General features: G+C 57.3%; 1 protein-coding gene across 2 annotated transcripts in view; it reads left to right on the top strand.

Annotated features, from left to right (window-relative positions):
- The first annotated feature begins 1,089 nt into the window (after positions 1-1,089).
- The window catches only part of DAB2IP (DAB2 interacting protein), a 177,499-nt gene continuing 154,446 nt past the window's right edge, over positions 1,090-24,142 (top strand). The window contains exon 1 of one of the 2 annotated variants that reach the window (XM_084899197.1): positions 1,090-1,560. In XM_084899197.1, the coding sequence (XP_084755323.1) occupies positions 1,521-1,560 (40 nt within the window). In that variant the 5' untranslated portion in view covers positions 1,090-1,520. Of the gene's footprint in view, positions 1,561-19,793; positions 19,923-24,142 lie in introns of those variants that run through there. The other variant, XM_084899195.1, reaches the window with a different exon arrangement.

The raw sequence follows: 24,142 nt of genomic DNA on the forward strand, positions 1-24,142 counted from the left end.
ATAGGCGAGCTGGAGTGTCTGCCAGAGGAGGCAGCGAGGAGGGCGTGAGACAAGGTGGGTACACGCTCAGAACAGCACCCAGCTCTGGTGCTGTTCAAATAGGACCCCCAAACCCCAAGGGCCCTGGAGAGCTGGACCACACCCCAACTCCTAGAACCCCCTTCCCCAGAGTCACAGTAGCCAGAAAGGCCTTTTTTTAAATTTATTTTTATTTTTTTAAAATATATTTTATTGATTTTTTTACAGACTGGAAGAGAGAGGGATAGAGAGTTAGAAACATTGATGAGAGAGAATCATCAATCAGCTGCCTCTTTCACACCCCCTACTGGGGATGTGCTTGCAACCAAGGTACATGTCCTTGACTGGAATCGAACCTGGGACCTTTCAGTCTACAAGCTGACACTCTATCCACTGAGCCAAACCGGTTTCGACCAGAGAGGCCTTTTTAAAGAACTCAGAACATGCCACTCCCATGGACCACCCTGAGGGTCAGGCCTGAGGACATCCCCATGAGGCCCTGCCTGACCCTCCACTGCCTCCCCCCGCCCCCCATCTCTTCTCTCTGAGCTGTATCCTCCTCACCCACTGCTCCAGCCGCCCGGAGTTTATCCGGAGCACTAACCACCCCAGGGACCCTTTCGACCAGGCCATTCCCTCCATCTGGTACACCTTTCCCATTGCTCCCTCCTTCTTCGTCTGGCTAACTGCTGCTCATCCATGTACCCCAGCTTAGGTGCCCACTCCTCCAGGAAGCCTTCCATGACCACCTCCCCCGGCCAGTGCTCCGGCAGCACTTACCCCACACCCTGCACGGAGATGGCCTGTTTACCTGGGAGAGCCCTGTGAGGCGAGACTGGCTCCCCGAGGCGAACCCGGCATCTAGCATGGTGTCTGGCACTGAGTAGATGCTCAAAAAAAAAAAAAAAAAAAAAATTTAGTGACTAACTGAATGGATGGATGAGTCAATTTCTGCATCCCCCACGCTGCAGGAAATGTCTGCGGAACAGATTTGAGTGGGCGGTTCCAGCAGGGCCCGGGAGAAGCCCCTGGGATTTGGGTGCTGGGTGGTGCACAGAGCCGACCCCCGTCCCCTCCCGCAGCGGGCCATCCCTCCCCCGTTCCCACCGGCCCCCGGGGTCCCCGCGCCAGCGTCCAGATGCTAAGCCCCGGCTCAGACTCACCTCTCAGCTTCTCCATCTGCACAGCTGGGCCGGATCCCCGCAGCCAGCGTCGCGGGCAGCCGGGCCAGGCGTCCCCGGCGTCTTCCTATTTTAGACATCTCGCTGCCTCGGTCCCTTCTAATGTTTCCAGCCAGGCTGCGGGGGGAGGAAAAAGAGGTTACTGCTACTTTAAATGTACTGTATGAAGGAGAGGGCTGGAAAGGGGCCTGCTTGCAGGAGTACCCAGTCATCTAGTTGGAAAAGCCGCCAGATGGAATACAAAAGGAGAAACCCAGACGCTCATGGAGACAGCCTCGGTTCATAAATCAGGTGGGGCCGGGGGCTGGGGGCCCGCACGCCATGGAGCCCGACTCCCTCCTGGACCAAGACGACTCCTACGGTAAGCGTGGCGCCGGCAAAGTGGCTGAGCGGGGATCCGGCCGCTGCTCAGGCGGACTTTTCCCTGCTCACGGCAGGAATTTGAGTTCGGCAGGGAGGTGGGCAGGCGGCTGGGCACTGTCTGGCCTTGGGAGCCCGGGGGAGGGGGCACCGGGCTGCAGGGTCCGGAGTGAGGCCTTGGACAGCGCCCTCCTGCCCCGTGTTCTGGGCATTGGTGGTGGGGAGGGGGGGAGGTGGAGAAGGTGGAGGGAGGGGGGGAGATTCTGCTGCTTCTGTTTTGCTCTTGGCCAAGAGAAAAAAGGAAGGAAGTTTGCAGCCCCCTGCCCACCGCCGGCCTCACTCGCTGTCCGCAGGCCTGCCGGGAGCCGTGGGGAATTTAATTAGTGAGATCCTGCAGATAAATATAGCAGGTCCAGCAACAGGAATGCTCCTGTAATTAAAGCCAGGCTGGCAGCACTCCCCACTTTGAGGGGCCCCAGGAGCTGCCCCGGGAAACCTGGGCTGGTGGCCGGGGGAAAGTAAGTTGCTTGGGACAGAGCAGAGCCCTTGCTGAGCGCCCGGGGCAGGGACTGGGAGGCCGGGAATGGGGTGGCCGGGGCAGTTGCTGCAGGCTCGGGGCTCCAGGGGTGCAGTAACTGAGACCCTGATTGCTCAGCCGGCCCGGCTGCTGGCTCGGGGCTAGGACGCAGGGCACACTCTGGATACCTCTGGGCAGCGCCCAGGAGGCAGGAGAGTGGCCAGGGGACTGCGGCAGGGTGTGTGGGGGCAGCCAGTTTGGGGGCTCAGCAGGGAGAAGGCCCTGTGGGCCTCGGAGGAGAGGTCCAGTGGAGAGGTGGCCTCACCCCAGCTTGGGCTGGGCGTCGGGGACCCAGGTCCCCCCAGGGCCCGCAGTGCCTGCTAAGTAAGCCGAGTTCTCTCCCCTCCCCTCTCCGGCGGCCAGGCCTGGCCTCTGGGCACAGATTCAAGGCCAGATTTCCTTCCTCCTGCAGGAGTGCAGGCAGCTCTTTCCAGGGAGAGGGGCCCTCTGCCACGTTGGGAGCTGCAGCCCTCAGGGGAGCTTGGCGAGGCCCAGCCCGCAGCCCTGGCAACTCTGGGCAGTCGGGTGGCCACTGGACACCGCGGAGGGACCACGCGGCCCCGTCTCTGCTCCCCACATGCCAGGCTGTGTGCCGGGGTCAGGGGGGCGGGAATGAAGAGCTCCAGGCTAAGACACAGTCTGTGCTCAGTGAATGGAGGGAGGAAAGAGAGAGAGGGAGGGAGGAGGAGAGAAGGGAGAGAAGAGAAAGGCCCTGGAAGAGGTCCCAGCCTCCAAGGGGAGACAGACGAATGATCCGAGGCTGGACTGAGAGTGCCGAGCTCCCAGGAGACAGTCTGGGTGTGATGGGCCGGCCTCCTCCAGAGGTGGCACACTGGGGTTTCCGGAAGCTGCCCCGTGGAGGGCACAGTGCCTTGTCTGGGGGAACCAACCCATGGCTGAGCAGGCTGCAAGTCCCTCGGCCTCCATCTCCCCGCCCGGAACTCAGCGATGTCTCGGGAACCCACAGCCCCGCTCGCTGTCCCGGGTTGGCTTGTGGCAGCCTCTGGGCAGGGCAAGGCCGCTGCCCTGGAGATGGGGCTGCCTGGTCCTCAGTGAAGGGCCCGGGCACAGAGCACCCCTGTGGTCACCTACTGTGGGAGCCTGTTGCTGACCTTCTAGAAGCCGGTCAGGCAGAGAGGTGCCAGGGGCCGGGAGGAAGAGGCACAGAGACCGAGGGGACCTCAGGCTTTGCCAGGCCGGCGTGGAGGAGCCCAGTCCTCCTGGGGAGTGGTTTCAGATCCAGCCAACGGGGTCTGGCTTCGGGGCTGTCTTGGGCCAGGGCAGGAGTCACTTGTGTTCCAGGTCCTGGGGTTGGAGAGACAAGTCAGACCATGTCCCTGCCTTTGTGACATTCCCAGGCTACTTTGGGAGACAAGGGAGCCCTCTGACGGGGAAGGCCCAGGCCCTGGGGAACCCTGAACCCCACATGTGCAGTCCAGGAGGCTTCCTGGAGGAGGTGACCCCTCCACTAAAGAAGTAGGTGATTCTCCTTCGTGAGACACTTTCTTCCCCTGGCTTCTGGGACAGGCCATTCTCCTGATTTTCTCCCACGGATTTCTCAGCATCTTTTCCTGGTTTCTTTTCTCAAATTCCTCCCCACTCTTTCTCCCTTTCTCCCCATGGTCCCTTCACCAAGGTCTGCTGCTTCTGCCGCCCCACATGATCTGACCCTTCCTCCCTCGCCAGTTCGCTCTCAGGGCTTCTGCCATACTGATCTGACTTTCTGCACGCTTATCGGACTAGTTCCTACCCCAGGGCCTTTGCACATTCCGTTTCCTTTGCCTGGAGCACTCCTCTCGTTCTTCACCAGTCCAACTCTGCCTCCACCTCCTCCCAAACTCAACCGAAAAGTCTTTTCAGAGAAACCTTCCCTAGACCGTGTTCCTCCGATCCATCCATTACAACCCACTCTCCTTCTCTCTTTTCCTTTGTAAGACATGCTCCTATTTGCACTGCATATTATTGCATATGTGCATGTTTCACTGCTGTATTTCTCCCTCCCCCTTTTGCCCAATCCCTAAGATCTCTGACAGCTGATATCCCCAGAGCATAGCTGTCTGTCTGGCATGTAGCAAGCATCCAACCAATACTTGCTGAAGGAGTGAGTGGATGGATGCAGTTGGCCCAGGCAGAGGTGAGACCAGGCCTTCCAGGCAGAGGGAACAGCAGGTGCAAAGGCACGGAGGCTGGAGAACTTGGGGAGTTCTCCGAAATGTCCCATGAGGGAGATGCTTGTGGTCAGGGGTCGATGAGCTGAGCTCCTCAGTGAGGACAGGGCTGTGGAGAGGCAGAGCTGGGCGTGGGGCTCGGGGCACCCTTCCCCGATTCGAACCGAGCAAGACTTTCTTGAATCTGGTGGATACCCTGCACTCGAATCCCACCCCCCCAGGTGCTCAGGGGCTGAAAGGAGTGGGACCCGTGGTCGGCAAACCACGGCTCGCGAGCCACATGCGGCTCTTTGGCCCCTTGAATGTGGCTCTTCCATAAAATACCACGGCCTGGGCGAGTCTATTTTGAAGAAGTGGCGTTAGAAGAAGTTTAAGTTTAAAAAATTTGGCTCTCCAAAGAAATTTCAATCGTCGTACCGTTGATATTTGGCTCTGTTGACTAATGAGTTTGCCGACCACTGCCTCAGACCTCTTGTAAGGAGTTCTTTGCTGAGGAAGGGACCAGGGGCAGGCCTGACAGTGGGCCAGACCAGGGAGCAATCTTCCCTCAGCAGACCGTTCTCTCTTCGGGTCCTCACAGGGCCCTGCCATCCCCCCTTCCCAGAGGCCACCTCCCACCTGTGCCATGCCAGCAGGGCACGTGTTTACCACCTGGCTGCCGGCCTGACTCCCACGTGAGGCCATGCGACCCCTGAAGGAGGGGCTGTGTCTTACTGGCCACAGGATCTCCAGGCTCCTGCAGGGCGCCGGCCTGAGAAGGTGCTCGTACACATTTGCTGGGCCAATGAGCGCGTGCAGGGATGCGTGAGTGAGGAAATGAGAGGGCGGCACTCATCCTGGCACTGGCTTGCTGCGTGCCCCAGGCATCCTCCTCTCTCTGGGTCCCTTTCCCTCGCTGTCAGCTGAGGGTGCTGTGCCTCCTGACACCCGAAGGTTCCAGCTCTTTTCCACCTGGGAGTCTACATCTGACCCAGCACTCGGCATCCTCTCTTCTCCCTGTGGCCTGAGCCTCGTCCCAGCTCTCTTTGCCATCAGCTGGCCTGGACCTTCACCTCTCACCCTCAGTTTTTTGTTGTTTTTTTAAAAAAATATATTTTATTGATTTTTTTACAGAGAGGAAGGGAGAGGGATAGAGAGTTACAAACATTGATGAGAGAGAAACATCAATTAGCTGCCTCCTGCACACACCCCCCACCCCCACTGGGATGTGCCCGCAACCAAGGTACATGCCCTTGACCGGAATCGAACCAGGGAACTTTCAGTCCGCAGGCCGACGCTCTATCCACTGAGCCAAACTGGTCTCGGCTCAGCCTCTGTGTTTTTGTCTGACAAGTGGGCAGACTCAGGCCTGACCTGCCTGCTTCCTTGGTTGTCTTGGGCTTCAGCGCAGTGGCAGAGGTTAAACCGGTTTTGGTTGGACACCTGCTGGGGGGAGCCTGTGGCTCATAGCAGGGAGAGTTGGGCTCAGAGAGATGCTGGGTCAGACGCGCTGGAGGAGGTTGGTTGTTTTGGAAATCCTGGGGGTGGAAGGGGCAGCTCAGAAGCTCGTTCCTTCATGGCGATAACCAGCCAGGACACCTGCCCCGGCTGGGGCCTGAGGCCGGGCAGGTGGAGGTGATTTTGTTAATAAATTCCCCAGAGCTCCCGGTATCATGGCGGATGCTATGTGCTGAGTGCCTGCTGCAGGCAAAATGCTGTGCAAGGTCTTTTATGTCCGTGCCTGTCTGCTAAAACCCTCCCAGCAGCCTCGGCGGATGGCTGTTCGACCCATTTTCCAGATGAGAACCCTGAGGCTTGGGGAACTAAGGGATGGCCGCGACCATACAGGGAGATCAGTGATTCGAACCCAGGTTGCTCCAGAGCCCCGGCGCCGATCTGGCGGCGCGGAGGGTGTCACTCTGCCTGCCTCCCCGGGAGGGCTGTCGAAGGAGCTTAAGGGACGAGCGCGACGTGGCAGGGACCGCAACCGAAGGCGATGTCAGCTGGGTTGAAAACAGCGAGCACAGAAGCCGCTGTAACGGGATAGGGTCAGCCCGAAGGGAGGGCTATTTTGGGCTGGAAGCTGTCAGGAGGCCTGATGTCACCGCTCCCCGGCCCGTCCTGGGGGAGGGGGAAGCTGCAGATGTCATCAGGCGGGTTTGCCTCCGCTGGAAGCAAACAGAGAAGACTCACAAAGGAAGAGCGTGTGCCAGGCACACGCTCCTCCTCATCACCGTTCATCATCGCCGCCCCTCTCCACCAGCCCTGCGGGGCGGGTGCGAGCATTCTCATGTCGGAGATGAGAAAGGACGTCCAGAGAGGCCGAGTGACTCACCTGACGTCACACAGCTAGTGAGTGGCTCAGCTGAGAGTCATGTCCGTGAGTCCCCCGAAGACCCCCTGCTCCGAACCAGAGGCTGGGGGTGTGGGGACAGAGTGCTTGGAGGGGGGCGCTATGCAGGCCGCCCTACCCCTCAGGGATGAGTGCCGGGGTGGGGGGGGGGGGCCTCCTCCTGGCTCTGCCACTCAACTAACTCAACAGGCCCTGGGCAAAGTCCTGGGCCCTCAGCAGCCTCAGTTTCCCTGTCTGTGAAATTGAGGTAACGATGCCAGCCTGGGTGACCTGGGATGGGGAAGGAAGGCCAAACTCAGGTTCCTTCTGCCTCGCTCTGGTGCTCTGCCCTGGACCGGCTGGTGGGGCCCTGGGGAGAAGCCACACACCTACACGAGGTCCTTTCTCAGGGGAAGAAATGAGGCCGGAGAGGAACAGGGACCCACTTACTGAGCTCTCACTCTGTGCCTGGCTCTGCGCGAGGGCTTCCACATGAAACCACTGAGCCTTCCCGAGGACGTAACAGCCCCACTGCTCAGATGAAACAACCGAGGCTTAGAAAGCAAGGCTGCAAGCGCGTGGGGGCACTCCTGGTTCAAACCCAGGCCTCCCAGACCCCACCACTCTGGGCTGCCCGTTTGCTCTCCTGGCCTCCCCTCTCCCCCCCCCTCCCCCAGTCCACAGCCCAGGCGAGCCTCAGTCCTGCTGGCCGGCCACACCTGAGCCTCTGACCTCCCCCAGCTGGGCATGTGGACGAGGGGTAGAGCCCCCTTCCTGCCCCACAGGACTCTGGGAAGAGGCTAAATCAGGAAGACCAGTCCATGAAGAAGAGCAATGCAGGCCAGTCAGGGAGGGGCTTAAGTCATTTATGCACCCACGTCTGAGCAGCTGGCTGCACGAGGCCGGAGCGTGAGGCCCGGGAGGGTGGGAGCTGGGCCAGGCAGAGCCAGGATCAAGCTCGGGAGAGAGGAGCTGGTGTCCGCCAGAGAGAGGGGCTGCTGGTGGGAGGAGGGAGAGGCTCACCCAGGAGCTCCTGACATTTAGAAAACGAAGGGTATTTCACCCTCCGCCTCTCCATGGGCTTCTGGTGGGCTCCCTCCTGAGTGCCCACAGAGGGTCACACATAGCACAGGCCGGGGCTCCTGTCCTCTGCACCCCCTGTGGCCTGGGCCACGTGACTGTCAGCCTCAGGCTCCTCATCACAGGGGTGGGAACACTACTAGCCACCTCCCCGTGCTCCCACTCTTAGGCCCAAGGGAGAGGTCCTCCGGGGCCCTCCTGTCCACCCCCCATTACGAGATGGGAAGATGAGGGCCTGGGAGCTGAGGAACCGGAACCACTCCAGGCCCATTTCACCTCCTGAGCGGTCCTGAAATCTGCCGCCCTGATCCTCCATCTCCCAGCCCCACTTAGGCCCGGCCCACCATGGACTTCCTCCCAGGGCTCCCCATTTCCTCCCCTCCCCCAAACCCATCCTCCATGCACAGCCAAAGGGGGCCACTCACCGACATCTTAAAGTCCCAGGGGCACCCCCCTGCAGCAGGGAAAATTCCAAACTCACTAGCACAGCCTCAGGGGGTCCATCATCCGACCCCTGGATGATGCCTCTGTCCTTGTCTCTAGCCACACCCCTTCTTTCTCTCTACTCCCCCATCATGAATTAATTTCTGCCTTGAACGTGTCTTCTCTCTCTCTCTCTTCTCCCTCACCTTTGCACTTGCTGTCCCCCTGCCTGGAGCACTCCACCCACATCAGTTCTCCCCACTACTACTCTTCCCCCAACCTGGACACTTCTGTTCATTCCGAAGTCTCAGGTCCGATGTCACCTCCTCCAGGAAGTTCTCCCTGACTACCTGGTTTGAGCCTCTTTAGGTGCCTGTTTCCACCTCTGGGCTGTGAGTTGCTCCAAGAGCTAGGCTGAAAACTTGGAGGCTGGGTCGGGTGGGTGAGGAAGGAGGTCAGGATGACCTGTCAGGAGAAGTTGGTGTCCACACTGAGAGGGGGCACAGGTGGAGGAGCAGATTCTGGGAGGGAGTGGGGAGTGATGTCCTGGGCTTGTTGAGTTGAAGGGTTTTCTGTGGGAGAGCCTGTGATGGTCATCTCAAATGTGACCTCCGAGAGGCCCCAAGTCAGCGTGGAGGACAGGGGTGTCCAGGGCCTTCCCAGCTGCACCGACAGCACTCCCTTTCCTAGGCTCTTAAGACGTCACTCAACTGCCCTGCCACCTGTCATGGTCCTGCCACCTCCCCCAGGAAGCCAGCCCGGACCAGCCTCTCTGCTTCCTCCTTGGCTGTGCCCTCTGGGTCACAGCCCCTCTGGTCCTAGCACATCTCAGGGGTGACGTCTTAGATGCCTTTGAGGTGGAGCCATGCTCCTCCCTCTCCTGTGGACCCCGCATCAGCCCACACAGGGACTGACGCACACAGAGAGAAACCCTGGACAGAGCAGCCTCAGCCAGTGGGATTCTGGGAAACCAAACAGACGCCCGGGGAGGCTTTGGGTCAGACTGACATCGGCCAGCAGGTGGGAGGCAGGCCGAGGGAGGGGTGCGTTTCTGTCCAATCTGGAGGCCTGAGTCTGGATGGTTGAATCCTCACAATCCCCGGCCCGAGGCGCTCTAGCCGGTGACCTACATCCCGGCCCACTTCTGTGTGTGTGTGTGTGTGTGTGTGTGTGTGTGTGAGAGAGAGAGAGAGAGAGAGAGAGAGAGAGAGTGTTCGCACGCACGCACGCATGCGACCACGTTCCCACACTGTGGCTCCACAGACTGCACCAGAGCCAGTAAATCTGTGCTCCAGGAAAGCCTGCTCCAGGGATCAGAGTTCCTGCAATGGTCCTCTGCCCCCACCCCCGCCTCTGCTCAGGACTCTCTCTCTCCCTGGACCCAAATCCCAGATAAACGGCCTCATCCTGCCTTTGCGAATGGTGGGGTGTTAGCAGAGGTGGCCATGGAGGGAGGGGACCTGAAGCCACAGCATAAAGCAAGGTGGCAGAGCGGTCCGGAGGGAGGGTTAGGGAAGTGGGCTCTCCTCCTGGAGCCTGGGGTTGCGGGGCTCCCTCTCCCCATTCAATGGCACAGACTTAGGGACAGCAGGGGCGAGTGAGCTCCTGATCCCACAGGGCCCAGCCTGCAGCCCGAATGGCCTCTGCTCCAGCCCTGTCCTCAGCCCCTGGATGCCCACACCCAGCCTCACCCCTCAGCTGACCCTGGGCTCCCGGGGTGCCAGGAAAACCTCCACTAACACAGACACAGGGCTGAGGGCTGAGGGCTGAGGGCTGAGGGCTGAGGGCTGAGGGCTGAGCTGGGCGGGCGGGGGGAGTAAGGAGACAAAAGAGCTTGTGTTTGAGGATAGAACCTTCCCTCCTCCCTCAGTATGGGGTGGGGGTGAGGGTGCATTGGGCAGTGATCCAGGCCAAGATGGGCTGCAAGGCTGGGGCAGGCGCTTGTCAGAGTGGGGCTTTGGAGAGAAGGTGTTGGGAGGGGGTGGGGAAGCACCCTTCAGCCTGTTCCTGTTCGTAAACAGATGCTTTCAGGGGCCATGAGACCAAAGCATCTCAGCCAGTTGGATGGAGTTTTGACCAGTCATCCTGGGGTGAAGGGGTCAAGGGCTTTCTTCCAGGCAGGGACCGGGAGACAGGCCAGCAGCCCTAAGCCTCTCTCCTCCCCGTCCACATGCTGGGTCTCAGCGGGATCCAGGGATCGGAGGAGAGTGTTGAGGGATGGCAGGGACTGAGGAGGTGGCAAGGGCGCCATCTTCACCATCTCCCCAGCCCCAACCACATGTGCAGCCCAATGAGCTTCTAGAATGCATGTTGAGCCTCCCTGTCTCTTCAGCCTAACACCTCTGCTAGCTCCCATGAGCCTCAGAGTCAAGTCCACAGCCCTCGGACAGCCCCTCCAGGATACTTATCTCATCCCTCCTGCCCTGGTCCCAGACCCCACCTTCCAGCCAGACCGAGTAAAGGACAGCATCTCAAACACTCGGCCTCACTAGCCTCCGTGTTTCCCACCTCTCTCTGCTGAGCCTGGACACTGCCTCTTCCCCTCGGGCAGTCCTCCCACACTGGGATAACGCTCCTTGGTCACCGCCGCCTCCAAAAAGCCTTCCCAGCCCCTGTGAGGGAGTGCCTGGTGTGTGGGTGGCACCCCAGGATCAAACTGTCTCCGTGTGAAGTCTCTGTCCTGAGGGCATCGCCCATGTCATCTGGTTTCTCTACAGCCTGAGGCCTCGAACAGCAAGCTGGGGACTAGCCAGCATTTTGTGAAGGAAAAGCCTGTATTTAAACATGGGAGTCGCCTGGCCCTCTGGGCACTGTGAATGGGCCAGGTTAGACCGGCCCCACAGCCTGCCTGAGAGAGCAGGTGTCATTTCTCTGATACCACACTCCTGGGCAGCTCCTTCACCCACAGGCAGTGCCAGCCACAGCCTGGCCTCGACAACAGCCCCCCAGACGTGGCCCCTGATGCCACCACCAGGCAGGACAGGTGTTGGCGGGAAACAGAGGTCCCGAGAGGGCCTTTACTTGCCCACACTGCACTTGGGGCCTCCCTGGCCAGCTGTGGAGCCCAGATTCCTTGGTTCTAAGAGTCCCATTAGCCAATGGACTGTCCAGGCCGCTGGGTTCCACCTGTGAGAGGAGCCCTGAGCTGGCAAGGAGGTGCCCACAGGTTGCCAAACAGGGGAGACTGCCCTTTCCCCTAACACCGCTCTGCCCAGAGCAGCTCGCTCTCATCTGATGTGAACGTCGGGTCTGCCTGGAATTGTTCACAGAACCTTTCTGTGGCTCAACCCACCTCCTTCTCGGACACATGGGAAGACCAAGGCCAGGAGAGGAGCCGAGGGCAGAGCCAGGCTGACCTCCTGGCCCTCCCGCTGGACCACCGCAGCCTCCGCTGAAGGCCTAACCGTGTGAGTGAACAGGAATCTGAAAGCAGGTTTTGTTTGGGAACATGCAATGACAACAAAGGTTTCTGGGTAATGGGTAGGGGGTAGGCAAGAGGAACTGCCCAGAACGGGAAGGGAAGAGCAGAGCTGGAGGCCGGCGGCCCTGGGTCACAGGGTACTTAGTTTAACTACATTACGCCTCGCCCGTGCACAGACCCCACACAGACTTCCTTGCTCAGGTTCAAGCCCAACTCCTCCTTTGCCTCACTGTGTTGCCCTTGGCCAAATCAACCCTCCCCTCCCCCCACCCCTTAAATTTTTTTTTTTTTTTTTTTTTTTTTTTTTTTTTTTTTTTTTTTTTTTTACAGAGAGGAGGGGAGGGGAATTGAGAGTTAGAAACATTGATGAGAGAGAAACATCCATCAGCTGCCTTCTGCACAACCCCCACCGGGGATGTGCCCGCAACCAAGGTACATGCCCTTGACCGGAATTGAACCTGGGACCTTTCAGTCCGCAGGCCGACGCTCTATCCACTGAGCCAAACTGGTTTCTGCTCAACCCCCTCTTGAGACTCAGAATTTTTCTCAATGAAATGGGGCTAGCAACACCCCCATCCATAGCTTTGAAGGTTAAAGGGGAGCGTGGAGTAGGGGTTGAACAATTCCGGGGGGTTCTGGATTCCTCCTTGCACGTGAACACGAGGAAGTTTGTGGTCTAAGGTTCGCATTTTAGCTCTGCCCCTTACGAGCTGAGTGACTTGAAGCAAGTTTCCTAACCTCTCTGCTGTCTCACCTATAGAGTGGGGGTAATAGCAGCACCCACCTGCCCCGTGGGCTGTAAGGAGTGAATGTGCCAGGTGCCTGGAACAGGGCTCCGTACGTGTTTGTTACCAATATTTGTACTCACACAACAGCAGAGACTAGGCCTTAGCGAGGAGAGGCCCCCAGAGTGGAATAAAAGAATGGCAGAGATCATGAGCGAATGGAAGTAGCATTGGGGTTCTCCCTGGGAATGCCTGTGGTCCTAACCCAGCCCAGCCCTCACCTGTCAGTGCGTCCTCCAGTTGTGGGAGACCCCAGCCCCACCACCAGCTCCCTATCGCAGGCCCCTCCCGCCTTTTCCTGTAGATGCAGAGGTAGGATTCCGTGTTGCCCCTGGATGCCTTTGGATGGTAAAGGAGTAACGTCAGCCTCCTTGAGCAGAATCTTCTCTCCAGAACGTGAAGCAAACCTGGAAATGGGAATGGCCCTGGAGCTGACTGTTCTCCTGGCATTAAACTATTAGATGAAGGTGCCTCTGTTATTAGCGAAACCATCCCCTGCGATTGCAGAATGCGGCCATGAGTCCTGATGGCAGGTGAACTTCAGGTGACTTACTTGAGACGAATAACTGTGCAAACCCCCCAGGCTCATCTAACAGCGTCTCTACAGCCCTGCAGCCGGGGAATTATGCTAATGGCAATAAGAAATCACCTTCTGTGGCCTGGGATGCGGAGGGCTGGAGGCGGGAACGTGTGTGGAAGGAATGACCTGCTTCCAGCGGGAGGGGCCGGGCGCTGTGCTTGGTCCCAAAGCGTTTCTTGCTGAGGGAATGGTGTGGTCCTTTGTCAGCTGGAGAGAAACCCACCAGGCAGTCAGAATCGCAGTGGCTTTTCAGACCCTCTCACTGTGGGAAATTGAACTTGTCTACAAGTTCCACTCTTGCACACGGTAATTTCAAGAAGCAAGCCGAACTCTAAAAAGCTCAGGACCTTGGACCTGAGTCAGTTCAATTCATGTCGCGGCCACTGGGTGCCAGGCATGGGTCTAGGCGCAGGCGAGGGGTGAGTGCCAGTACTGGGCAGTGCTTCTGTTGCTTTCTGAACACGGTTTCTTGTCCCCTCGCTGACCTGACAGAGGCAGTCTCATCCCTGTTCTACGGACAAGGAAATATTGCCTCAGAGACAACCACGGTCCTTCCATCCACCCAGAGGGACCCGGCAGGCTTCCTGGAAGGGTGGACAGAGTGGGGGGAGGGCTTGGTGGGCAGGGGAAACAGCCTTTCCCGGGGGAGGGGTGTGTGCAGGGGAGGGGTAGGAATGGACAGAACCAGGCATGATGGCCGTGCGCAGGGACATCCAGCCCCAGGAGGGTGATCACACCGCGAAGGCACAGTCACCAGCTGCAATAAACGCCATGAAGCAAAGGACCCGGGCCACGTGGGGGCAGCGTGCCAGGCCAGGGAAGGCTTCCCTCAGGACATGACATGGGGAGAAGTGTACTGGGCCAAGGAGCGGAGGGGACAGAGAAAAGCATTTCGGAGAGGGGAGCCTGGTGCACGGCCTGTGTAATGGGGAAAGCAGGGCATAGCCGGGATCTGGCGGCTGGCTGGGTGGCTGCAGGCGGGAAGGGAGGGGGAGATGGCAAGAAGCCAGGGCGGGGAGGTGGGCTGGGCCAGAGCGCCCAGGGCCTGCTTGGCCACATGGAGACAAGGAGCCAGTGGAAGCTTTCAAGCCGGCTTGGGGTGATGCGATGGATTATGTGCTGTGCAAACCTCCCAAGGAGAAGCCACAGACAGAGACCAGCAGGGAGGGCCAGGCAGATGCAGGGAGCGGCTAGTTCTTCCTGAAGGCCAGGCAGAGGCTCGACTGGCCCTGCCCACTGTCCACCCAGGCAGGGGCTCGACTGGCCTGGAAGTAACCATTTGGGGCTCGCCAGCATAAGGACAGCCTTTGATGCCAGGGGCCTGGATGCAGTCGAAGTGGAGAGTCTGGAAGGATAAGAAGGACTCAGACCATCTCAAACTCCAGCTTCTGCAGCCCGGTGGAGTCAAAGGAGGGAGCCAAGGAGAGGACCAGGGAACCAGGAGAACACCTGGGAGTGGGCGGAGAGACGGAAAAGATCAGAGAATGTCCAGGGGGCGAAGTGAAGCCCAGAAGTCAGGCGAGAGGCAGGCTGAAAGGGGTCCTTGGCGTGGCTAACAGGAGGGTCACCAGCGACCTCTCTGAGGAGCATTGAGGTGACTGACCTTCAGCTGGGCAGGCTTCCTGCCGGGCACGGCCATTTGCAGGGAACAAAGAGCCAGCCGTGGCTAATGTCCATGTCACGAGAATAATATTACATTGTCTAGTGCGCCCTGGATCAAAGAGGATCTGCTCATGAGTTCAGAAAATCTCCTCCAAACCCACGAAATGAAGTCTTGTTCTATTCCAAGGCCCGTGCATCCCTGGCGGCTTTACGTATTTGTTTGCTTGCATAGCATGTACCACTGGCCAGTTCATCTCCCAGGGCCTGGGCCATCAGCTATTCGCCATCCTCTGTGGTGCCTTGCCGGGAGCCTCCGACGAGCGGACATATGTGGATTTTGCATAGATGGCGCCGACGATGCATTTGGTAAATCGCTTGAGACGTGTCCCGGGGGAAGGTGCCGCAGGCCCCGTGGCCCCTACAGATGGGAGCTGGCGAGGAAAAGACGGGCCCAGATTGCGGTCCCTGGGCTGTAAGCAAGAACAGATTGGTGGGGGGCCAGAGAGGACGTGGGGAGACCGAGAGGAGGGTCTGTGGTTCTGCGATGCTGCACAGCCCCTCACCCCGGGAAGCAAAGCAGCAGGAGGAAGCGCTAACTGGGAGCTCACTTCTGACCCTCCCACCTGCTGGGCTGGCCTCCAGGTGCATGTTTTTGTTCAGGACTGGGGAACACTCCCTGGCATATTTCTCAGCCGCCCACTTTCACAGTAACTCCACGGGGTTCCTTCCACCCTCCCCTGTAAACATCTCCCTCTTGGCCAACGTTCCTGTAACTACTATAATTACTACCTGCTCCCAAAATGGGGCCATGCATTTTGCCTCTATTACCTCATGGACAACCCCCTGCCGTAAGCCGCAGCCACACCCTGGTTGTGCAGGCACAGAATCCGAGGTGCATGCCCCAGGTCACCGGCTGGCAAGTGGCTCGGCCCAGGTGTGAGCCCAGGTCTCGCTGATACCAAAGGCCACGTTCCCTCCCAAGCGTGCTCCGTGAAGATCTGTGGAGTGGGACTGCTTTCCCTTTGAGAGTTTGGCATAACCCCCCTTTTTGTTTCTGAAAACTTGGAGAGGGCAGAGAGACAGAAAAGATCAGAGAATGTCCAGGGGGTGAAGTGAAGCCAAGAGGTCAGGTGAGAGGCAGGTAGAAAGGTGTCCTTGGTGTGACTAACAGGAAGGTCATTGGTGAATTTTTTTAAAAATATATTTTTATTTATTTTTTACAGAGAGGAAGGGAGAGGGATAGAGAGTCAGAAACATCGATGGGAGCCGAAACCGGTTTGGCTGAATGGATAGAGCGTAGGCCTGTGGACTGAAAGGTCCCAGGTTCGATTTCGGTCAAGGGCATGTACCTTGGTTGTGGGCACATCCCCAGTAGGGGGTGTGCAAGAGACAACTGATCAATGATTCTCTCATCGATGTTTCTAACTCTCTATCCCTCTTGCTTCCTCTCTGTAAAAAATCAATAAAATGTATTTTAAAAAAAAGAAAGAAACATCGATGGGAGAGAAACACCGATCAGCTGCCTCCTGCACACCTCCTACTGGGGATGTACCCACAACCGAGGTACATGCCCTTGACTGGAATTGAACTTGAGACCTTTCAGTCCGCAGGCCGACGCTCTATCCACTGAGCCAAACCAGGTAGGGCCATTGGTGACCTCTCTGAGAAGCACTGAGGTGGCAGACTTTCATCGGGGTAGGGTTCCTGCCAGGCATGGTCATTTGCATGGAACAAAGAGCCAACCAGGGCTAATGTCCATGTCACAAGAATAATATTACATTGTCCAGTGCGCTCTGGATCAAAGAGGATCTGCCCATTCACCCCTTTATTGGTTGAACAAACCTCCCTGAGGCCAGACTCTATGCAAGTGGTGGGGCACCGGTGGCGGCTCAGACAAGGTTTGTGAGCTGGAGGGGCTCAAGGAGGAGACAGCTCCACAACTGGCTGCAACCACCACAGTGTTCCAAGCACAGACAGTGTGTGTGGGGGGAAGGTGCCGTGGGACCTTCTGCCGGGGAAGGCCCATGAAGAGCTCCCAGCGGCTTCACGTGGGTTGAAATGGCTCTGCTGCGTTGTGAGAGGAGAGACAGGCCCTGGCTCAGCACACAGGGAGGACAGGAAGTCCAGGAGCAAACGCTTTGTGCGAAGGCCTGACAGGGGTGGGGTGGGTTGGGGGCTTGGGAGACCTGGCTGCATGGTGGAGCTTGGGTTCGGGAGCCCCAGCTGGTGGGACTAGGGTGTGAAGGGCCCCAGTGGAGACTGGGGAGCAGGCTAGTCATGTTCTTTTGATTTATGGAGCGCTTCACAGACGCAATGACCGCATTATTAAAATAAGAAATCTGAAGTTCAGAGCATGACTGGATTTTATGTAGACTCTCGCCATGCTTGTTCTGTCCTTTTAAAAAAAAAGTTATGAAGAGTTAAAAGGCAACACACACACACACACACACACACACACACACACACACCTGTGTAACTATAGTCCAGGTAAAAAAAATCAAACCTTACCAATATGACTGAAGCCCCTCCCACCATCCATCAGCTCTCCCTCTCCCCTGAGAAACTCTTCCTTGAATGGTGTATTTATCATTCTTCTGAATTTCTTTATGCTTTTCCCACGTATGTACTTTCCTAGCAATATTTGGTATCACTTTGCTCTGCACATTAAAAAAAATCTATATAAATGAACTCATACAATTTGATCTCCTGCAACTCGCTCCCCATCCCCCTGGTCCTGTATACTTTAGAAGGAGCGCTAGCCATTCGTTGTCACTGCAGTATGGGGTTTCACTGACAGCCCCGCCGTCTGTTCATGTCTTCTTCCTCCGACGAGCACGGAGGCTGTTCAGATTCTTCATTAGCACAAACCCCGCTGCCACTAGCAAGAGGTTCTCAAGTCTCTGGATCTCCAACGTGTCTCAATGCTGTTGGATTGCTCTCCAGTTACCCTTTTTCCGCCCACTAGCAGTGCATGGAGTTCTTTTTGCTGGTTCTACCCTTTTGCTGGTCACAAGTGGGAAATGGCAATTGACTGGCTGTATTTTGCATTTTCCTTATTCTGAGGCTGACTTTCTTTTCCTATGTTTACCGGCCATTCCTGTTTCCCTTCTTCAAATTGCCTGTTCCTGTATTTTGCCCAATTTCCTCTCCTTTCTTTTGAAATTGATTTGTAGAAGATCTTTGCATATTTTGGATATTGTGTTCCAAGTATCTTCTGTTGATAAAAAGGGGTTTTACACTTTAATTAAATATGTCAATCTTTTTCGGTTTAAAAAAAAATATTTCTATTGATTTCAGAGAGGAGTGAAGAGGGAGAAAGAGACAGAAACATCAATGATGAGAGATAATCATTGATCAGCTGCCTTGTGCCTTTGACCAGAATTGAATCCAGGATCTTAATGGTTTGTGCTTAAAGTCATAAGAGACTTTAAGAAATCTTTCAAGCTCTACCCGGTTTGGGTCAGTGAATAGAGAGCGTCAGCCTGCACACTGAAGGGTCCCCAGTTCAGTCCCCAGTTCCAGTCAAGGGTGTGTGCCTGGTTTGCAGGCTTGATCTCCAGTGGGGGGCATGCAGGGTGGTTCTCTCTCAGCATTGAGATTTCTATTTCTCCCCCATCTCCCTTCCTGTATGAAACCAATAAAAATATATTTTTAAAAAAGAAATCTTTCATTGTTACAAGGTTTCTGTATTCAAGTCTTTAATCCCCTTGGAAGTGATTTAGTTTGCTAATCTTCACTTGAGAACATTTAGTTTTAGAGAGAGTGCAAGGGAGGGCAGGAAGGTTGGGGGGAGAGAGAGAGAGAGAGAGAGAGAGAGAGAGAGAGAGAGAGAGAGAGGGAGAGAGAGATGAAAAAGACATTAGTTGGTTGCTTTCTGCAGATGTCCAACTGGGGCTGGGGATGGAGCCTGCAACTCAGGTACATGGCCTTGACTGATTGATAATCGAGAAGCAAACCCAAGACCCTTCATTGTGAAGGTCGGTGCTTTAACCACTGACCCACACCAGCCAGGGCTGGAACTGATTTTTTTATGGATGCTATGAGGTAGGGATTCTATCTCATTTCTCCCAATATGGATAGCCAATTGTTCCATAAAAGTACCTCTTACAGATGTTTCTATTCCGCCCCCCCCCACCCCCCCCTGTAGCACCGCCTCTGCACAGGTTTCCATACTTGTGTGCGTCTATTTCTTCGGCCTCTATCACTGGCCTTACTGATCTCTCCTTGTACTGATGTCATAGGGTCTCCCTGTACCTTTTTAGTCCCCGAGAACCCCTTCCTTGGATTATCAGGGCTAGTGGCTCCCGGAGAGCACATACGTGTCTTACTCATCTTTGCATCCCTCTCTGCACTCATGACACGAGCATTCATCTCATGCTCTTGTTTGCAAAGTCCTCTCTCACTCCGTATCCTGGGCTCCTAAGACTCCCTTATGCAGAAGGGGACATGAAGGCACCGAGGTGAGATGCTTTGCCAGGGTCACACAGCTAGAAAGTGTTGGATTAGGGCTTCCGTGGGCTTCTAAAGCCACCCTGTACACCCACCCCATCTGCCCAGGCTCTGCTGGACCCCACTGCTCTTCTCTCTTCTGGTCCCCGATGTTCACTCCTTCCGCCCTTCTTTCAACAAGTAGCTCCTGAGTGATGTCTGTGTGCCAGCTTCTGTCGGTGCTGGGACCAAAGCGTGTGTGTGTGTGTGTGTGTGTGTGTGTGTGTGTGTGTGTGTGTAGGGGGGGCTTTCCATTGCTAGAGACCAGTAGGGAGCATGGGAAGTAGCCAGAGGCCTGGGGGCAGCAGGAGGAAGTCCGGCAGGGCTCCAGAGTCCATTCAAAGAGCTCCATCCCGGCTGTGCACTTGGGGCCCGGGCGGGCGCTGCCTCCGGAGAGGACGCTGCTTCCCCCAGGAATTAGGCGTCTCCCCCCCGCCCTCCCGCCTCGAGAGGCAGGAATGCGAAGGATCAGCTTTCAGCGGAGCCGCGGTCGCTGCCGCTCCGGGGAGCTCCAGGTGCAGGCCCTTCCCCGGCGGCCGCATTAACTGGTTCTGTCTGTCCAACTGGGAGAGCAGCTCTCGCTAAAAATAGCGCCCTGCCCTGCGCGCCTGGTGCCCGCCGCCGGGAGCCGGGGCAGCGACCTGGGGAGTCCGAGCCGCCGCCGACCGTCCGCGGAGCCCGGGGAGCCCCGCACGCTCCCCCCGCACGCCGGGCCCAGGACCCCCCCCCATCCCCGAGGCCGAGGCCGCGGGCACAGCGCCTTCCCCTCGGGCGCCGCGCAGGGTGGCAGGTCCGCGGGCGCCGGCGCGGCCCGGGCGGCCCGGGATGGGAGGCGGCGGCCCGGCCTCCCGCGCGCTCGCCTGGGCCTCGCTGCCGCTGCTGGCGCCTCCGGCCGGCGCGCTCCGCGAGGACCCGCTCTGCTGCCGAGGTAAGGCCGCCCCGCGGGCTGCCCCTGCCCTCCCAGGCACTTGCTGGGACCTTTTTCTCCTTCCCCGCGCCAGGTCCGCTGCAGGGGAGTGGGGGTGGGGGTAGGGGGCAGGTTGGAGGGAGGGGGGGGGGGACCCCAGGCATCTGCCTGGGGCTGCAGAGAAGAGCCGAGCGCTCCCTGCAAACTCGCCTTTTGTTTGGAAAAGTTGCTGCGTGGCCACTAGGGTCTGAGAAGGGTTTACTTCCGCGGGCCTCAGCCTTCCTATCTGGAAAGTGGGACAACGAGATCATCAAACTTTAATATTGGTTAGTCACCCCCCTCCCCCCCCAAAAAAAAAGTTGGGGTACCCGCTGAAGCGGACCGCAAGCATTCTGGACAAATTTGCCCGAACCCAGATGGGGTCCTCGAAAGAGTAGGAGCGTTAGAATTGAATTGCATTCTCTGTGACACCCCCTCTCCCCCCCCCGCCCCCCCCCCGCACCGCGCCGCCCATTCCCTCCAAAGCTCTGGACTTGGCACAGATCTCCGACCCTGTGGTCGGTGGAAGATCAAGGAGGCAGGGCGCACAGCAAAGTTTCAGAGTTTCAGGGTCAGCTGCCACGCAAAGATCCTTGGGGGGTAGGGGGGGGGGGGATGTAGAGTGGTAGAGGGGTGAGCAAAGCAGAGTCCTACTCCTCAGTCGCCTACAGCCTAGAGCCGGGGTTTCTCTCTGAAATCCTGGGGTCCGCACGGAGGGCCTGGGTGGACGAGCCGAGACCGCAGCGCGCTGAACCCCGCGGCCCGGGAGGGGGCGGAGGGCAGCGCGGCCTGGCCTAGATGGGGGCATGGAGGGAGGGGGCGTGCGGCCCGGCCCAGCCCCTGAGCCAACGCGGGGACAGGAGCCAGGAATGAGGGGTCCGCCCTGCCCGGTCCGGCCTGGCGGGTGGCGGTAGTGGGGTCGATCGGTCTAACAGGTGCGCCCCCGCCCCTCCCCTCCCCTCCGGCCTCCGCTTGGTGCCGGGCTGGCGGGAGGAGCCGCGGTGGCCGGGCGGGATTGGCCGGGCGGGGCGCGCCGGTGGCCGGGGAGCTGGGGAGCCGGGGAGCCGGGGAGCCCAGAGCCGAGCACCGCGGCGCAGGCAGGCGGAGGCGCGGAGCCGGCTGGGCGCGCTCCTGGGTCCGCCGCCCGCCGGCCCGCTCCCCGCGCTCGGCCTAGCTCGCGCTGCGGGAACTTTCCTGCCGCCTGGCCATCCCGCCGCTTCCTGACCCTGACCCTGACCCTGGATCGGCTCCGATGGTAGCGCCCAGCGGCCCCACAGGCGTCTAGAGGTAAGAGCTAGAGTCTCTGAATCAAGAGGAGGGGGCCACAAGGGCTTGCAGGAGTACCCCAGAGGGATTTGGGGTTCCAGAGGGTCTGGAGGCTCTGATAGGAGATATGGGGATGTGGGACAGAGCAGTGGGCTGAGACTTTGCTTTACTCACCCCTCTTCCCCTTACAGCCCACTGTGCTGGAAGGATCTCTTCCTGATGGGCTGACTCTAAACTTTCCTGTGAGCCCTGCCACTATCTCTGGGTGCTTGGTGTTATGAGGACCACCCCCCCAAGCCAAGCTGGGGCCCATAGCTGGCCAGGAGGTTGGGGGTTCTATCCTTCCCAACCCCATCGTTTCCAGTGGTCTCCCAAAACTGCAGACCCTCCAGGGGGTAGGGTCATTGAAGTGGGGCTTCTTTTCGGTTTCCTGGTGCTTTTACCCTGCCCATCCGTTAAAACACCTTAAGCGAAGCAGAGTAGGAACAGGGACCCAAACCATCCAAGCCCCAATGCCCAGCCTGGTGGCAATTTCTGGCTTACTGGTTTCCGATGGTCCATTCTTTTTTCTTCTTCTTCTTCTTCTTCTTCTTCTTCTTCTTCTTCTTCTTCTTCTTCTTCTTCTTCTTCTTCTTCTTTTTAAATATATTTTATTAAATTTTTACAGAGAGAAAGGGAGAAGAATAGAGAGTTAGAAACATCAATGAGAAACATAGATCAGCTGCCTCCTGCACACTCCCCACTGGGGATGTGCCCCAACCAAGGTACATGCCCTTAACCAGATCGAACCTGGGACTCTTGAGTTTGCAGGCTGACGCTCTATCCACTGAGCCAAACCAGCCAGGGCCCAATGGTCCATTCTTTTCAGCTGTCTGGCTTGAGTCATATGGAAACTGCACCCCTCTCCCCAGGTCCCCTTCAGCTGTTCAGGGGAGAATGTTAATTTCGACTTGGATTTAATTTTGATTGAGGGTGGATGAGTAGAAGGGTTGTCACTTGTGAGGATGATCATCTTGAGCATTATTTCCCTTCAATATCAAAGCCAAATTCTATTTTTTTTTTCTTGATCTAAGACCATAGACCTGAGAGTTAAAAACCAAATCAAACTCCAGCTTTAGAGCCCAGAGAACCCGAGTTCCAACGTCAGCCCCACCCTCAGTGCTGTGCGTCCTAAGGCAGGTTTCCTAACCTCTCTGAGCTCCAGGGTCCCACTCCAGGGGGATCTATTAAGGCCTTTGAGAGGTAACGCTGCATGGAAGGCACCTGGCTCACGGGACAACAGCCGTGGGCTGCCTGTCTGTCACCTGGAGCTTGGGCCCTTTTGCCCCTCCTCTCAAAAGTTGGGGTGGACCAGCCCCTCTTAATAAACTCTTTGGAGAAAAGCGCAGAGATGCACATACCTATTCTAGTGGGTGTATATGTCTCAGAGTTAAGACAGCCCCCTCCATCCGCCTCCTTGTCATGAACTATTCAGAAGGTATAGGCTTTCTGTCTATCACCGATCTCTCCTCATCCCTTTTGGATGCTCGGAGGCCAAGGCTGTACATATCAGGGAAATGTAAATGCACTCATTAACCAGCATGATGCAGAGAGGGGCTGGCCTGCAGAACCTGGCCCAGAGTCACCTTCAAGACCCTCCCCTCCCCATTCTTCCTTCTCTGGAGTTGTGTCTCCACCTGGTGAACATCTAGTCCTTTTTGCTGGAATCCGCTAGTGACAGCCAGCCCACCAGGCAGCTGGCTTCACGATTGGACAACTCCAGGCTGTTAAAAAAACACACACACACACAAAAAAAACACCCTTCCTGTTGGGAGCGGAAATCTGTGTCCCTGTTAGTTCTACCCACTGGTTTTAGTACAGCCCTGCAGGCATCTCTTACCGGCTCCCGCTCCGTTATTCACTGCAGTCCCGTGCCTGATGTTCTGTTCCTTCCTTTAGGCATTTAACACACTGAACTGGATCTGGCAATGATCACAGGACCGTTTATTGAGTGTTTATTGTATGCTAGGTCCACATTTCCTTGCATCTTAAAGACAACCCCATGAGGTTGATTCTTTCCTTGTCCTCATTTTGCATAAGAAGAAACAGGTTTAGAGAGGTTAAGAGATTTACTCAAAGCCAATCACCCGAAGGTGCTGGAGTACATCCCAAGCCCAGCAGCTGCTTTTAGAGCCCACGCTTCTCACCGTTACTTTCGTCCTGTGCCATCCTGTGTGCCCACGGGGGTGGGGTGGGCGGGGGCCTGGGTCTGCGGGACATGCGGGCGATGCTTTGCATCACAATCACTTGGCCACTTGTTGAAATGCAGATTCCTCACCTCTACTCCAGACCTAAGAATCTGTACTTCTTAAACTCCCCTCCGTTCCCATGTACAGAGCCATCTGAGAAACACAGCCCCAAGGAGAGAATATGGGATATGGGTTCCAGGAGATCTGAGTCTCAGTCTTGTCTTCAGTCTTTGAGCTGGTTCCGTTTCCTTTCTGGGGCTGTCTCCCAGCGGTGAAACGGGCATGATGTTACACCCCGTGTCTGCCGATGGTTGTGGGAGTCTCCTGGGTGGATGGCTGGCCTGAGAGGGAAGGCCTTCAGAGAGCAGAGGTGCCCAGGACAGAGGCATCTCCTGCCACACATGAATGTGTGAAGTAGCAAGCCTGTGGCTCTCAGAGGCCCTGCTCACCTCTCCACCCTCCACGGCCTCTGACCTCTTCTTTCTAGAAATATTGGAGCATCCTGGATGAGGCCCATGTGCTCAGATTTCACAACAAGTATGGTGGGAATTCAGGGGAAGGGAGTTGGAACACACACACACACACACACACACACACACACACCTTCCTCCTCCATGGTCCCATGATGGCCTCTGACCTCTCAGATAGGAGGTGCTGTGCTCGAATTTCTGGGGGAGGGGTGTGGCCTGGGCCTGCCATGTGTGCATC

The sequence above is a fragment of the Pipistrellus hanaki genome, assembly GCF_964339955.1.
Source record: "Pipistrellus hanaki genome assembly, chromosome: 11".
In the NCBI taxonomy this organism is placed as follows: Eukaryota; Metazoa; Chordata; class Mammalia; order Chiroptera; family Vespertilionidae; genus Pipistrellus; species Pipistrellus hanaki.